General features: G+C 57.5%; 1 protein-coding gene across 2 annotated transcripts; it reads right to left on the bottom strand.

Annotated features, from left to right (window-relative positions):
• Nucleotides 1–3,628: 3,628 nt before the first annotated feature.
• Nucleotides 3,629–7,254, bottom strand: Reep4 (receptor accessory protein 4). Of its 2 annotated transcripts, XM_026397512.2 has the most exons (8): nucleotides 6,770–7,254; nucleotides 5,909–5,981; nucleotides 5,412–5,488; nucleotides 5,199–5,319; nucleotides 4,661–4,774; nucleotides 4,152–4,287; nucleotides 3,873–4,027; nucleotides 3,629–3,789 (listed from the first exon to the last, which is right to left on the bottom strand). In XM_026397512.2, exons 1-8 carry the CDS (start codon nucleotides 6,799–6,801, stop codon nucleotides 3,724–3,726), a joined length of 774 nt encoding a protein of 257 aa, XP_026253297.2. In that variant the 5' UTR covers nucleotides 6,802–7,254; the 3' UTR covers nucleotides 3,629–3,723. The 2 variants fall into 2 exon arrangements, with proteins under 2 accessions (XP_026253297.2, XP_026253296.2); XM_026397511.2 differs by having other exon boundaries at nucleotides 3,673–4,027.
• Nucleotides 7,255–12,790: the final 5,536 nt, after the last annotated feature.

Raw genomic sequence — 12,790 nt, 5'->3', positions numbered from 1 at the left:
TCCATTCTGCCCCAGGGCTCAGGACCTTCAGGCCCAGCGACACCAGCTCTGGAGCCCAGGACCCCCGGCAGCAGGCATCCTCCTTCAGCCCAGGTTTTGACCCCCTCCCCAGCTCCTGGGTCCCCCAGGCCCTGGTGCCAGTGGGGGATGGGCGCAGAGGCTGAGTGCTCGTCCCCTCTATGCCTTGGTGGAGGACGGTGCCCACCAGGACTCCCCTGCTCAACCTGGGCGGGGGCTGCCTGGGTGTAGAGGCCGAGCTTGCTGCAGTGACCGCTAAGACACAGCAAGTGGGCCAGTGAGCTGTGACATGGAGCAGGGAAGGGAACCAGGACACAGAGGTGCCACAGGCCAGAGGGACAGGGTGGGCTGAGGCAGGAGGTAGAAGAGCTACCTGGAAGGGCCAAGGGATGGAGGAGGTGGGGCAGAGGGAGCAGGGGAGACCAGAATCCAGGGCCACCTGCCCCCAGGAACTGGGGGGAAAGGGATGGGCCCTGGCAGCAGGCCAGGACAGGACCCAGCAGAGGGGCAGGGTGCTAAGGGGGCTGCCCTTGGTGGCTTCAGGTCCCTTCCCAGCCCCGATCCTGCCAGGCACACTGGTAGCAAGCAGACTGGGGGGTGTGGGCAGGTGACAGTACTGACTACCCTCCCCCGAGAGCCTGGGCCAGAGGGCTGAAGGGTGGAACAGGGACCCCATCCAGGGGTGGCCGTGATGGGTGGTCCTCAAGGGGCATCTGGGCTCTGAGGGAGGCCCAACTGATACTCAGTGCCCAAGCCTTGGTATCACGCGTATGGCTGACCAGGAATGCCCTAGAACTTGGACTTCTCACTCCTTCCCCTCTGACCCCAGGATGTCGTGTGACCCATACAACTAGAGTCAGCCATCCATCCACCTATGTCATGGAGACCCTGGTGAGCCCCTAGGTGACGTAGGACACAAAGACCAAAGCACAAGGCCACTCCCGCCCTGGAGGAGCTTCTGGTCACTTACTGCATTTGTTCTTCTAGTAACACTCTTTCAGGCTGCTTAGCTGTCAGGCCCTATGCTGGGGCTGTAGGGTGACTACTAGGGAGAAGGACAGGTTAACAAATTATGTTTCTAATCCTGCCCTGGGAAAATCAGGGGGGCTTCATGGAAGAGGTGATACTTGAGTGCAGAAGTCAGACAATAAGCAGCACTTCCCCACTGAATCACACACTCACAAAAATATTTCACTTCGGTTTAACCACTTGTTCTGGGCTGGGATACAACAGTAAGATGTCTATTCTTCACGAAGTCACAACACAGGAAGGGAGAAAATACAATGTGCTCAAGGGGAAAAGAAAAGTACATGCAAGAACAGAAAGGCAAGAGGTCCAGAGGAGCAAGCAAGACAAGGCAGGGTGTGCCTGTGGAGCGCTTCCCAAGCAGGCAGGGGACAGTGGGCTGGGGAGACAGGGCACTCCAGGGGACAGTGGGCACCGGCCGGCTGTGCAGAGCCGGGACCAAGTGGAACACAGAAAGCTTCACCAAGTCTGCGGAGGGTCCGTGTGACCTGCCCACTGGGAGGAGCACTGTCCTGGGAGCAGGCAGGTGAAGCCCCAGCCCCTGAAATGCCCGCACTTCGGCCTCCCCCGGCCCCCTTCTCCTGAGCCCCTGATTCCTTGGCCCCTTCACTATTTGTTCTTTGGTTTGGTCTGCGGAGGCTGCCTCCACTTCTGCCTCTTCGGCTCCTGCAGCAGGAGGCGTAGCCCCCAGCTCCCAGCAGCACCACTGTGGACCACCCGCTGCAGCCCTCAGATCCCAGTTTCTCATCTGTAAAATGGGTACAGCCCCTACCCGACAGGGTGGCTGGGAGCATTCAAAGAAACCAATCCCTGTGAAATTCCCAGTGCAAGGTCAGGCATGCAAAACGTTCCATCCACGTTAGTCTCCTTCTCCCTGCCTCCCAGGCAAGGAACAGCTCATTTACTTGGGTTCTGCATAGTGATTAAGTACATCGACTCTGGAGCCAGACAGCCTGCCTCAAAGTCCCATTCTGTCACTTACTAGCTGTGTGACCTTGGGCAAATCACTTGTCCTCTCTGTGCTTTTTCCCCCCCCTATTTGTGGAATGGAGATGATAACAATAGTTCCAACCTTCTGAGAGGGCAAGGGCGAAGATTAGATTAATATGTCGGGGTCTTGAAGCAGCCTCTGGTGTGCCGTAGCCACACTCTAGCTGTGTGACCTTAGTCTTTGCATCCCTACCAAATCTAGCAATATGGCTGGTCCTTGGTAGAGGCTCAGTACAGATTTTTGGAATGAGTTAATGAGGTTAGACAACACCGTGGTGCCAGGTAAGGCCACCTAGGAAGCCACTGAGCACCCACATGCGAGGAGCTAAAGCACCCCAGGAGATTAAGTGCTTTCTCCCAAATAAAACCCGGATAATCCCACACCAAGAGTTAATCCTCCTCCTCTCAGGCCATCCAAGTTCTCAGCCCTTTCCCCTGCCCCTCATCCAGCACTCTCACCCACCTCTTTGCTTACTCAAAAGCAGAAAGGAAGAGCAGGCGTGGGGGTGGACAGGGGGTGTCACAGTGGTGACACCAGGAGGGCTGTCCCAGGGATCAGAGGGGGTGGCGTAGAGCCAGCCCAGCCAAAGAGCCTGGTCTCAAGAGAGCAGTGGAAGCTCCGGGGATGGCGGGCCACAGACCAGCGACCACAAGTAGCAGGGAGGGCCATCGGAGGAGGAGGCCCGGCTGGAGCTCTGCATCGTCTCTGCGGGACAGCCGCCAGCAGCCAGGCCCCGGCAGGGCGAGGCTCTGGCCAGGCTCCCAGCCCCGCCCTCCTTGACCTGGAAGCTGGGGGCAGCCCAGATCCCGGCAGCTGCTGCCCTCTGGTGGCCACTGCTCAGAATGCAAGCTACCCCTGAGGTACCTGTTGATGGAACTCAGTGGCTGGGGAGCTACTGGGAGGTGATGTGGGACACCCCCACCCCAAGCTCAGGACCTAGGACTACCCCCAACATCCCCCCTCGCTGCCCACTGCCCCTCCACACCTTCACTCCCACGGGCTCCTCCATGGTTGTAGCTTCCTGGCCAGGCCCAATCCTGGCTCCTCTTTTCAGACCTCTTTAGGTCTTGCCGTCACCCAGGACTCAGAGACTCCAAGAGCTCATTCATGACAGCAGTGACACCACATGACTACTCGTCAATACAGTCTCATCTGGCACTGTGTGACCTTGGCCTCGGCCTTGACCTTGGCCGTGCCTAGCTGGGCTATATGACTTAAGAGTGTGGAGGGAGGGGTGGGAGATAATCAAGAGAAGCAGAACACCTTTAGTATTTATTTATCAAAACATTCACAAGCCTGACCTCATTCACAACACAAAACACACAGCAAGGCACACACCCGGGGCCTGGAGCAGGCTGCCCAGTACTCTGGAGGACAGGAAGGAAGAAACAGCTGGTGGGCTTTTGATTTCATCTGTAGCAGTTTTGGGGGGCTCTGGTCCCATACCTGAGAAGGCAGAGGGCGGAGGAAGGCAATAAATAGAACCCTGGGCCCAGCCAGCTCTGACACTGTGGGTGCGTCCACAGCAGGACGCACAGCCTCTGCCCTGGCTCTAAGGCAAACGCAGGAGCCAGGAGGGGTGGGACCCAGGTAGCCGGTGCAGGCCAGCCAGTGTGCAGCCAAAGGAGCCCTGCACCTAGCCCGGCACCTGCAGGGCCTGAGGTAAGACTGGGCTGACTCCGCAGACCCTAGCTGTCCATGTCTGAGGGCACAGTCTTTTTCCGAGTTCGGACCTTCAGGGAGCGTGAGGTGCCCTGGGGAGAGAGCAGGTATACTGTGGGAGGTGTGGGCTGTGGTGTGGCCCACCCACCACCCTTACACCCTCCTTGCCACCGACCTCCCGGACCAGCGGCTTCCTCTTGACCACACGCAGGCTCTGGCTTCGGCTCAGGGGCTTCTCCCGGGGCCGCGCTGGTGGCTGGGGGACTACCTCGGTATCCGACCAACCCCCCTCCTCTGTGTCACTGTCCTGCAGGCCCCCTGCCTGGTACCCTGTAGAGAGGGGGAAACAAGCCTGGCCATTTACACAGTCTGAAGGCCTGGGACCAAGCCAGAAGTCCCTAGCCCTGGGGAGGCCATCACTCTCAAATGACTCCCAGTCCCTCTGTTTACTCACCAATGGGTGGCCTCCTGTGGGGTACCTGGTCTTCCAGGTAGAGGGGGTCCTGGTAGGTAGGGGCAGGGGTGTCGGGGATGGAGCGCAGGTCCTGCATGGAAAAGCTCCGCAGGCGACCGGCCAGTGCGCCCTGACTCTGTGAGGGAGGAGGAGGCACTGCGTCACCTGCAAAGGTGGGGGCTCTGGGGGGAAGGGGCTGCAGTAGGGAAGTCACCCAAGGATGTGAAGGGCCACCCTGCAGCTAACCCCTGGGGCACAGGGCTCAGAACTGAAAGCAACTCAGCAGCCTTCAGCCCTTGGCCACTTGGCAGAAACAGGAAACTAAGGCCACAGGCACAGGAGCAGCATTCCTGCTCCTTCAGCCAGGAAGGTCTGCGCGTCCAGCTCTGCTCCTGCACCTCCTCACCTGTCCTGGCACCCTGGCCCTAGCCCTAACTGCCACCTCTCGCCCCCCTGGCAGAGAGCTGGATGGGGTGGGGCAGGGGGCAGGGGGCTGGGGCCCACAGCACCTTGGTGGCAGCCTGTACAGCAGCGGATGCAGCAATGTTGAGACTGCGCTTCCCGAGGCTGAGCACTGTCTCGTAGCTGCGCTCTTTGGCCTGAACAATGTACGTGTCGATCTCCTGCAGAGCCGGGGGAGGAGAGCTCAGGAGGACAGCCAGAGGAGTCTCTCTGCCTCCACAGACTAAGCCACCAGTGATTGTCATACCTTCTGGTCACCCTGACCCAGTATGCACAGTCACAAAGGCCCAGAATGCACCAAGAGTGAGGTTTCCCACCCATTCACCCCCCCCACACACCTCAACGAGGGGCCATTCCCCACCCCCAAGACAACTTCCAGCTGGCACTTCACACCACTGGTCATTCACTGCACCCATTTGGTCAGCCCGGCAGACAAGGAGGCCAGGCCTTGTCAGGGTCCCAAAGTCAAACAGCAGCAGCCCTGGTGTTGGAACCCAGGTGTCCCTGCATCCTGAAGCAGGGTTCAGGGTTCTCTCTCTCCCCACACCCACCGCTAGGTCTCCCTCTCCACCTCCCCTAGGGTACCTTCTCATGACGGGATAGGGATGGGTGGACGAACTTTCGGTAAAGTAGGCTGGCCCCCTTCGTGTAGGGCGAAAGCAGCCACAGAACAAAGGCCATCTTGATCTCATAATAGAAAGGGAACCTGCCAGAGCACAGAGGGGCAAGATGAGCCCAGCAGCCAGGCCAAGGGTGGGACACCCCTGCCCCTTGGCCCACTAACCCCTGTGCCCAGACCAGGAGATAAAGATGTCTGTGAAGGTCTCGGCTGCCATGAAGATTGCAAAGATGATCCAGTACATCATCCACCGAACCTGTGGGACACAGAGCACAGAGGTCAGCCTCAGAGCCTGTGGTGCCAACACCGCCCCTGGCTGGCCCAGCCCAGAGATTCCAGAGAGCCTGTCCCGCTGCATTGTTGCATTCCCCCAAGCCTGGCTAGACAGGAGCCTCTGCGAAGCTGCCACTCATTCCTGTGCCTATCCCAGTGCATTTCACCCACTGGCACTTCCACAGCCACCCAATGGCCTGCCCTCCTTCCACACCCTTCAACAGGCCCATTCCTTCCTTCGACACTCCACTCAGGATGTGCAACAATAGTGGGCCCCGGGAAAAGCGGCAGGCCAGCTCAGACCCTCCACACCTCAATAAGCCCCACCACACCCCCCAATCCCCCTTAGGGCTGTCATCCCACCCCACCTTAGCTAAGCCCTCCTGCCACCTCTCATGCTCACATATTCACGAATGTTCTTGGTCTTCACGGCCTTGTAGGACGCATAAGCTGGATACAGCATCCCAAACACCAGTCTGGAAGAACAGCCAGGGGAGTGTGAGGGGCAGCATGCTCCCCCTGTACCCTGACAGGTGGCTGCCTCCCCCTACTGGGGTGCCAGGGGCAGGACCAGCCCTGTTTTTCCCGCTTGGCTTGCACAACCCGCAGTGCCTGAGTCAGTGCCCTGGAGGCCACCTCTCCACCCTGCTGTTTACAAACATCCTAAGCCTGCCCAGGCCTGCACCTGTGGCCCATGGGTACATGATGGAGAGAGAACACAGCTACCAGACAAGGTGGGTGAGAGCATTAGGCTGTCCCCTCCCCTGGATATGCAATCAGGCCCAGAGCCACCAGACCTGGCACTGCCAGGCTGCAGACAGGGATATTTGAGCCAGGCGCTGGAGTACTCAGAGGTTAAGGGTAAGACTGAGTGAGGAGGCTGAGGCAAGGTTGGTGAGTCATGTGACTGTTCGTATGGCAAGCAGGCCCTTGGATTCCCCACCCTCAGTGTGCCTATTACCTTGCTTCTGCCCTGGCTGGGATCTGCCTGTGGCCCTCAGCCCCAGGCATCTGTCTGCAGAATGTGTTTGCGAGCATGTGGGTAGGGTTGCTTTGGGTCAAGGATTCTGGGGAGGAGTGGGTCAAGGACGCGGTGCCCAGGTGCCCCGTGCAGGCCCGCAGGTCCGTTAACCTTTGCGGTGTGTGTGGGGGGGAGGTGTGAGGAAGCTCAGGAAGTTCCGTCTTCACCAGACGTTCCCGGCTTCCACCCCAGAGGCAGGCTGACACCCGGGGAAAGAAGGAGTCTGAGAGTGGCCATACTCACACCACCAGGCGACAGATCATCCAGGACACCATCCTGACAGCCTTGGGGACGAGGGGAGGGCCCCCAAAAGACGCCCTGGAGGGCGCTCACGCGGGGGCTGGGACGGGGGCTCAGTGGTGGTGCAGGAACCCGAGGGTCGGTCCCGCTGTCCCCTGGCAAAGTGGGGCCCGCCGCCCACTGACTCCGACCCGGCGGTGCGGAGACCCAGGAGAACCCGGAGACCAGCGGGCTGGGGGAGGCGGTGGGCAGGGAGGAAGCGGCTGGGAGCGGGCACCGGCTGGCGCGCTCCTCGGCCCAGCCGCGCGGCGCTGCAGTTGCGGCTCGGACCAGCTCAGTGGCCGAGAACCCGGTGTTCGGCCCTTGCTGGGCGCCGCTGCTGGTCCCCGGCCCGGGTGCCGGGTCTCGGTCTACGCTCTTGCGGGTCGCCGCGGTCCCAGCGCGGCAGGCAGTCGGCACCGGCCTCCGGGGCGGAGTTTGCAACTCACTTGAAAGTTGCACGGAACTGGGTCCTGCCCAACCCCAGGGCTCCGGCGCGCGGCGCAGGCGCAGTGCGGCCCTGGAGGGGCGGAGCCAGGTCAGGGAGGTGAGAGGCCGGCCCCTTAAAGGGCGATGCTCAGCCGGACTCGAGGGTGGGGCCGCAGGGTAGAGCAGCTCTCCAGTTGGGAAGATTAGGCGGTGGGAAGGTGCCACAGAAAGGGGGAGAGACAAAGAAAACCTGGCCTCCAGAGTTCTCACGGCTGTTCACTAGCTTCTCCCAGTGTACTTCCTTCTCGCCTCATTTTTCCCCTCTGTAAAATGGGATAGGGAATGAGATGGGTGGGGTCCACCCTGGAAGCCCAGGCACAACCTGGCAGCAAACTTGGTTGAGCGCGAACAAGTTCCAGTGTTACACCACTGTAGACCAGAAGTCAGTAAGCACCGCGAATCTGAGGGAGTCACCCCCCAAGGATCCACTTCTCTCTGGGGCATCTTTCCACGGCTCACACACCTGGACACGACTTTAATGTACCTTCTTCACTAGAAGTTTGAAATCCCATCTGTTCCTCTGAGTCAGGAATACAGATATCCCTAGGAACACCACAGCATCCACGCTTGAGGTTTTGTACTGATTTTATGCCCATGAAGTCTTAATTTTTGCAAAGATCCCCTTTACCATCTAGGAAATATGCTTGGTGAAGTCATTTGGCCGCTGTCACCCAGTGGTGTTTGCTACTGGCTAATGCTAATTATATGGCCTGGTTAGTCTTGGGAGGGATCAGCAGTGGCCAGCTGTGAGTGACCCTGGAGGGGGACAGGGAACTGGAGAAGTTCCTCTGGGAGAGAGGAGGACATCGGAAGAAGGGAGAAGATTCTAGAAAGAAGGCAGCCTTTGCTGCCTTTACACCTTCCCACGAGGGATTTCATTCTTTGTGATAATACCTGCTTCTTGCCTCAGCCGCTCCTTCTGAAAATGGGGAGAAGAGTGTCCCCCTGTGCTGTGCTGAGGAGAGGGTGAGAGCAGAGTTGCCCCGGGGCCAGGGAGCAGAAACACATACCACTTTTTATTAGAGCCATAGTTAACACCCACCACCTATGAAAAGGATGGGGTAGGTAATGATGGGAGTCAGGGAAAGGAGGCTTTTGGGGGATAAATAAACACACTGTGATTATATGGTCTTAATTATTATCATCAATTTTATTGGTATTGCTGAGTGTGAGAGACAGTAGTGAAACCAGCCCACAAGAGAAACTCTCCCGGGGCGGATGCCTTCCTCATGTTCACCCACCCCAGCCCCATCCCATGCTGGAGGAACAAGAAACGCCAGGGATCCCATCAGGAAGGTCCCAGCCACTATCCAGCTAGAGGCACAGACATGGTTCTTAGGAGAAAAGTATCCCTGGTCTCCTTGAAGGAGGAAGGATGTGATTGATGGTAAAGGGGATCAGCTGGGAGACAGAAGGGAAGGGACATCCATTCCTCAGGAGGCACATGCAAATCCAGGTCCTTTGGTACATCTTCCCCACTGGCTGCCTTCGGGAGCCCCATGCCTGAGCTCATCCACTAAGAACAGCTCTCCTGGCCCATCTACGTCCACCTAGCTGGAATGGTCTCTTACATGGCGACTCCTGGTCCCAATGTTTGTGCTTGGGGGATCACCAGGACTCTGATTTCTGTGGCCTTTGGTCCTGAGCTATTGACACAGTCACCCAGTTAAACTGGGTTGCTAAGCAGCTCTCTGGACACATGAATGAGCCCCAGGGCAGGTGACCAAGCAGCCATGCAGCAAAAAAGCTGGGCATTCAGGGACCAAGGGAGAGAAATGTCTCCCATCCTTGGGGGAGCTCTCCCCTGGAGAGAGCGGCTGTCACAAGTGATGTTTACCTTTCAGCTGGGCAACGCAATGTCAACGCAATGTCAACGCGTCTGGAAGACTCGACTCACTGTCCCTGGCAACCTCTCCCAGGCACAGGCTAAGGGCCCATTTCCCATTTGCAAAAGCAGGACAGGCAATCCCAAGACGATGAGGTTTGGGAACTCTAGGGGGCCTGCTTAGCCAAGAGCACATGAATGAGGTTTGAGGAGGTAGAAACCCAGACCAGTCAACCATAGCGGGTGAGGCCAGCAGCAGGGTAGCTGGGCATCTGAAGTCAAAGGTCAGATGTAGGGTGCAGGGGTTTTCTCCAAAGATATATTGCCTATCACACAAAGCATGCCTCCCAGAGTCACCTGTGTATCTCATACATTCCCACAGACCAATACAGATCACAATTATGTGCCACATACTCTATTCAAAGAGCCTTATATATCTTAATATATATAATGCATTTAAATTTTATCATAGATGACCCTGTCAGGTATATATCATGATTATACCTATTTTATAGATGAGGAGACTGAGACACATAGGCAAAGTCACATGGCTGAGTGTTACTAGCTGCTTTTGCTCAGCTAGTAACAATGTCAAATGGCCACATCAGGATTCCAAAAAGTAAGTCTCCCCACACCTCGTCCCATACTCCCCCAAGGATGGGAGATATTTCTCTCCCTTGGTCCCTGAATGCCCAGCTTTTTGCTGCATGGTTTGAGCCCAGGGGCACTCTACTACTGAGTAGTAAATACAGCCTAGCCCTTTTTATTTTTTATTTTATTTTGAGACAGTCTTGCTAAGTTGCTAAGACTGGCCTTGACCTTGACCAAAGCCTCCTGCCCCAGCCTCCTGAGTCACTGGGGTTACAGGCATGTGCCCCTGCACTGGGCTGGAAGTTTTCTCATCTGCTTTGCAAAAGGAGCAGTTGCTCAGGGAAGCCAATTGACTTGCTTGAAATCTCACACCAAGCAGAGGGACGGAGTCCAAATTCACACATGTGGGATCCTGATGGCAGAACCCAGGGGACGTTCTGCCGGACATCTGCAGTTGCATGGTTCCCTGCTATCTGGGAGCTCTGGGAGCTCCAGACCTGGTGTCCATCCCCCGTGTCCACAAGTCTTCAATGGAGTGATCAGTTAGGGGGTGAATGACCTGTGACACATTTGTGAAATATGTGACACATAAGAGACCAAAGGAGCCCTGGATAGCTAATGAGGTCCTGCAGAAGGGATTTTGGCCTATCCAGGGTGACACAGCTCGGTACCCCCTGCCCGAGGAGATCTTGTCTCCCCCAGGTTCTATCCCCTCCTGTCTGTTATCCTGACATGGACCCACACAAGGCAACAAAAGGCATCCATTCACTAAAGACCGTAAGTGGCAAGGAGGTGACAAGGAGAAGGGGGGCCCTGTCATTCACCACCGCCATTTTGCCGTACCCTGTGTGCTGTCTTCAAGGCCCCCATCTTCCTAGTGCCCTCAGCGTCACTTCCAGCCTAGCCCCATCGAACTCATCCCTTACTCCCGCTTTGTCATGGGCTCTCCGACTCCATTCTCAGACACGGAGAGAAGCACTGACTGCCCACAGAGCCCTGGGTGTGTCAGTCAGGACGAGGTCCCAGAGGACCCCAATGTCACCAGAACAGGGAGTCACGGAAGGTTCTTGGTCCGGGCATGACATGATGGAAGGATGCTTTAGGGGGCTGGACTGAGGATGCGGGAAGTGGGTGGGCAGGGTGGCGTGTAAGGGCCTGCGACAGCAGCGGGGAGGGTGGCTTGACCAAGGTGGTAGCCGAGAAAGGACAACAAGTGGTGCCCGTCTGAAGATTCTTGGGGACAAAGCATGGAGAGGAGACTTGGTGATTAAATAATAAGAGAAGAGAGTGATGTTACCAGGACTCCAGGATGCCTCACATCGGGAGGAGGGTGGCGATAAAGGACATGGCTCATAGAGGAGTTGGGGGCAGCAGGTGATGAGATAGACAGACTGCTGAGCTACTCTTTGCTATCATATGTCTGACCTCTGACAGAGGGGCACACTCAAGTCTCAGTGAGTCCCAAGCCTATAATCTCCCGGAAGGAACATTGGCTGTGAGTCAGCCCAGGTGGAGGAGATTCGTCACCTTGGCTCAGCACCTGAGTGTCATGGTCGTGAACTCCTGACCCTAGCACCAGCTGACCTTGGGGGTCCACTTCCCTGAGGGAGGGGAGCCAGGAGAGAGAGGGTCTGGAAGCCAATGCAGACTGCTGGGTGAAGCAGGGACAGATAGCCCAGCCCTGGCTCTGTTCCCAACGAAACACCTTGATGACATCTGAGAGCTGGCAATGGGGTGGAACTTTTTATTTGAAGCAAGTGAATCATAGCATTGCCCCCAATTGTCCCGGGCATCCTGCCACAAGGAGTCCCAGCAATCTGGACACTCCCCACCTCCACCAGCCTGGCTCACAGAGCTCTGTTCCCAGTGCACGGCAGAGGGCAGCAGAAGCCTGGCTCCCAGGCACCCTGAGCAGGCCCCTCACACGCCCACTGCTCGCCTCCACCGAGAGGCAGTGGTCCCGGGGTATGCCTGTGTGAGTGGAGGGGTGCCAGGGCCCCGAGATGCTCGAAGCCAGGATCCATTCCTGACACAGGTGGCTCAGGTGCCCCAGCTTCTCTGGCTCGGCCAGCTCTCACACGCCCCAAGGAGCAATCACAGTACAGATCCACATTCCAAAGATGGGGAGAGCGGAGCGTGGTCCGAGCCTGAGGAAGCAACAGCTACAGAGGGAAAAGCAGAAACAAAACTTCCATCCCAGCGGTTTCCAGTCCCCAGGTGAGCTGGCATTCAGGTCACAGAAGGAAACTCCAGGATGAGGGTAGATGGCACTGGGAAGAACCCAGGGGTGACTGCCGCTGCTGCTGTTATTGCTTTGGGGCAGAGGAGCTTCATCCTCAGGAGGCCACACCAGAATCACAGGCTCGCCACCATTCTTTTCCTTTCCAGCCTCAAGGTGGGCACACTTGGGTGAGCAGAGGAGGAGCAGTGACGTGGGCCCCTCTAAGAAGAGTGCCAAGCAAGGAACAGAGGTGAGCCCCTCGGGCAGCGTGAGTCCGCGTGTGTGCGCACGCGCCTGGACATGTGTATATATGGAAATGGGAGTGGGTGACCAAGTGTGTCTGCCGGTGTCCACGTGTGCATGCAGAAGGGGCCCAGCATGGGTGGATGCACCTGGAAGAGTGACGGCTGTGGCCAGGGTTGCAACAGGGAGTTGGAGCAGGTAAACAAACACCTGGAGCACCCACGGGAAGGCTAAGCCGAAGAACAAGAGGGTGTTCTCCTCCACATGCCCCACCCACCAATCATGTGCATGAGAAAGGGGGTGTGGCCTCTGGGTGGGGGAGCCACATGTGCACACATACTAGAGGACCTGGGTGCTGGGGTGCCTGGTGTATACATAGGTGCTCGTGATGACTACATTGACGAGGAAAGTCTCCCCTGGGCTAGTCCATGATGTGTGCCTGGGCTCACGAGAGTGTGTGTGTGTGTGTGTGTGTGTGTGTGTGTGTGTGTGTGTGTGTATAAGGGCACAAAAGCAGGTTGGCCGCATATGAACTTCACAGGCACATGTGCTGCTCATAGAGGCCCCCCCCAGCCTCTAGCGCCACCCTAAGGAACCTGGAGGCCTGGGCACCCCT

Source organism: Urocitellus parryii, chromosome 14 (genome assembly GCF_045843805.1).
Source record: "Urocitellus parryii isolate mUroPar1 chromosome 14, mUroPar1.hap1, whole genome shotgun sequence".
Classification (NCBI taxonomy): domain Eukaryota; kingdom Metazoa; phylum Chordata; class Mammalia; order Rodentia; family Sciuridae; genus Urocitellus; species Urocitellus parryii.
This window is presented reverse-complemented; position numbering and strand designations above follow the sequence as displayed.

Bases quoted from the DNA above. Each gene is read 5' to 3' on its own strand.
- Reep4 (XM_026397511.2), bottom strand. From the start codon at position 6,801: ATGGTGTCCTGGATGATCTGTCGCCTGGTGGT. The intron at 5,489-5,908 runs GTGAGCATGAGA...TGTGTCCCACAG, and splicing joins CCAAGAACATTCGTGAATAT to GTTCGGTGGATGATGTACTG. The intron at 4,028-4,151 runs GTGAGTAAACAG...CCCTCTCTACAG, and splicing joins CCACAGGAGGCCACCCATTG to GGTACCAGGCAGGGGGCCTG.